This window comes from Cyprinodon variegatus, unplaced genomic scaffold (genome assembly GCF_000732505.1).
Source record: "Cyprinodon variegatus isolate N-32 unplaced genomic scaffold, C_variegatus-1.0 Scaffold1251, whole genome shotgun sequence".
Classification (NCBI taxonomy): domain Eukaryota; kingdom Metazoa; phylum Chordata; class Actinopteri; order Cyprinodontiformes; family Cyprinodontidae; genus Cyprinodon; species Cyprinodon variegatus.
The window spans coordinates 13,137-15,103 of NW_015151704.1; the positions used below are offsets into that span (position 1 = coordinate 13,137).

Genomic DNA, 1,967 nt, shown 5'->3' on the forward strand with positions numbered 1-1,967 from the left:
AAATAGGTTTAGCGCCACCGCAGCACGGGAGGGATAATTACGCCCAGGAGCAAATAGATAAAAATAGACCAGATGGAAAAAAAAAAAAAAACCTGAATCGATTCTCTTGCGGACGTGTCGACGCATCGGATCGTCGGCTGTTGGATCGATGCATCGATACAAAACCATTATTATTTACACCCCTAGTTATAGATAGGATGCCTCTTGACCTGAATTAACCTGTGTCAAGAGGCACAGATGCCCCAACTGATGTAGTTGGGAGAGAATACCCTAATGTTTTATATTTTTTCAAAATAAAACATCACTCAGACTCTGATCATTGATAAATATATATATATATTTTTTTCTGTACGGCCCGGTACAAAATGACCGACGGACCGGTACCGGTCCACGGCCCGGTGGTTGGGGACCGCTGTACCACACGACTACTCGAAAGATTCTTACACGACTGGAAAATCGCATAGTATACGCCGGGCTTAAATTATTTTTTTTATATCAGTATTTAGCACTGAAATTCTCAGGTCTAGCGCCCCTAGTGGCCAAAGAATGAATCTTACTTGCTGCTGTAAACAGCAGAATTTCCCCATCGTGGAACAATAAAGAGATTTTCTATTCTTCTCGTAACTTTCCACACATTGCTGATGTGTATTTTCATTCCAGATGAATCCTAACAGACTGATGATGGATCGGTTTTTATCCCTGAATGATATTTATTCTCTGTATCGTGTGTTTCTCTCTGGCAGTGGGCATTTATGCCCGCCCCTCCTCTCACTTCCCCTCCCATTACAACGAGTCGATCGTCCCGTCATCTCCCAGCTGCCTGGGTATGAACTCCACCTGCACGTCGGGCTCGTCGGAGACCTCGGGGATCGCAGAGGCTCTCCGAAACCAGCCTCCGACTCCCAGCAGCCTCGCTGTGAAGGAGGAGCCGTGCGACGTCGACGCGGTGCTGATCGAATGGGAGCTGAGTGAGGAGAGGGCCGCGGAGGCTCTGGAGCAAGCCGGCGCTCCGTGTCCCAACGAACAGAGTCCCGACATCGATAACCTTCCAGGTTGTTGTGCGCCGAGCGAATGCGCTATCCCTGCAGAGCATCCGGAGGACAATGAGGGGCAGATGATGAGGGAGAAAACTCCTGGGCAACCTCCTGGTTTTCAAAACGCGGCGGCAGATCAGCTGAAGTAAGCTGTATTTATATTTATGCTGATATTTTAAAAGGAAGTAAACCCGGACTGATTCATTGGTCCATGTAATGCCTTAAAATGTGTCCTGAAACCCTGAATGACCATCAATCTAAACCCATCCTCGCCGTTTCTCCCCTGCTCTCCTCCACCAGGAACAAAAAGAAGAACGTTCCCACGTCGCAGCTGACGGAGGAGGCGCAGAGGCTGAAGAGGGCCGCGTGGAGAGCGGCTTCCAAGCGCTACTACGCCCGTAAGGTCGCCCGTCAGCAGGCCAGCCTCCAGCACATCGGCCCCGTGGAGGACAGGAGGAGGAGGCCCGTTCCAGGTTTCCCTGAGGAGTCGCAGATGCTGCGGACTTACGGCTGGAGATCCGCCCCCAGCCGGCTCTACAGCAGGAGGACCCACAGCTTATCGTACGGAGACCTGATGGAGGACTTGAAACCTGAAGGAGTCCCGCAGGAGCCAAACGGAGAGGGGCCCCATGTGAACGGTGGAGGGATAATGTGCAGCTGATGATTACGGTCACGCTTCAGAAACCATTTTCTGTTTTCTGATAACATCTCAAAGGAAACTGGAGTCAAATCAGATTCTCTACTTAATACATCTAAACTATATTTCTACCTAATAACTACTAATGCATCAGATTTTAATCCAGAAGTTTGGCTTCAAATGAAACTGATGTTTGGTTTTCCTTCCTGTCTTCGTAAAACACAGAGAAACGTGTTTCTTTAAACTGTCTGAACTCTTCTACAAGTCTTTAAAAGGAAAAGTCCGGTCAGCAAAGA

At 48.8% G+C, this 1,967-nt stretch overlaps 1 protein-coding gene across 1 annotated transcript in view; it reads left to right on the forward strand.

Moving 5' to 3' along the window:
- Positions 1–1,960, forward strand: part of LOC107102410 — a 5,727-nt gene extending 3,767 nt beyond the window's left edge. The window contains exons 2-3 of the mRNA XM_015401720.1: positions 744–1,179; positions 1,335–1,960. Of these exons, the coding sequence (XP_015257206.1) occupies positions 744–1,179; positions 1,335–1,695 (797 nt within the window). The 3' untranslated portion in view covers positions 1,696–1,960. The remainder of the gene's footprint in view (positions 1–743; positions 1,180–1,334) is intronic.
- Positions 1,961–1,967: the final 7 nt, after the last annotated feature.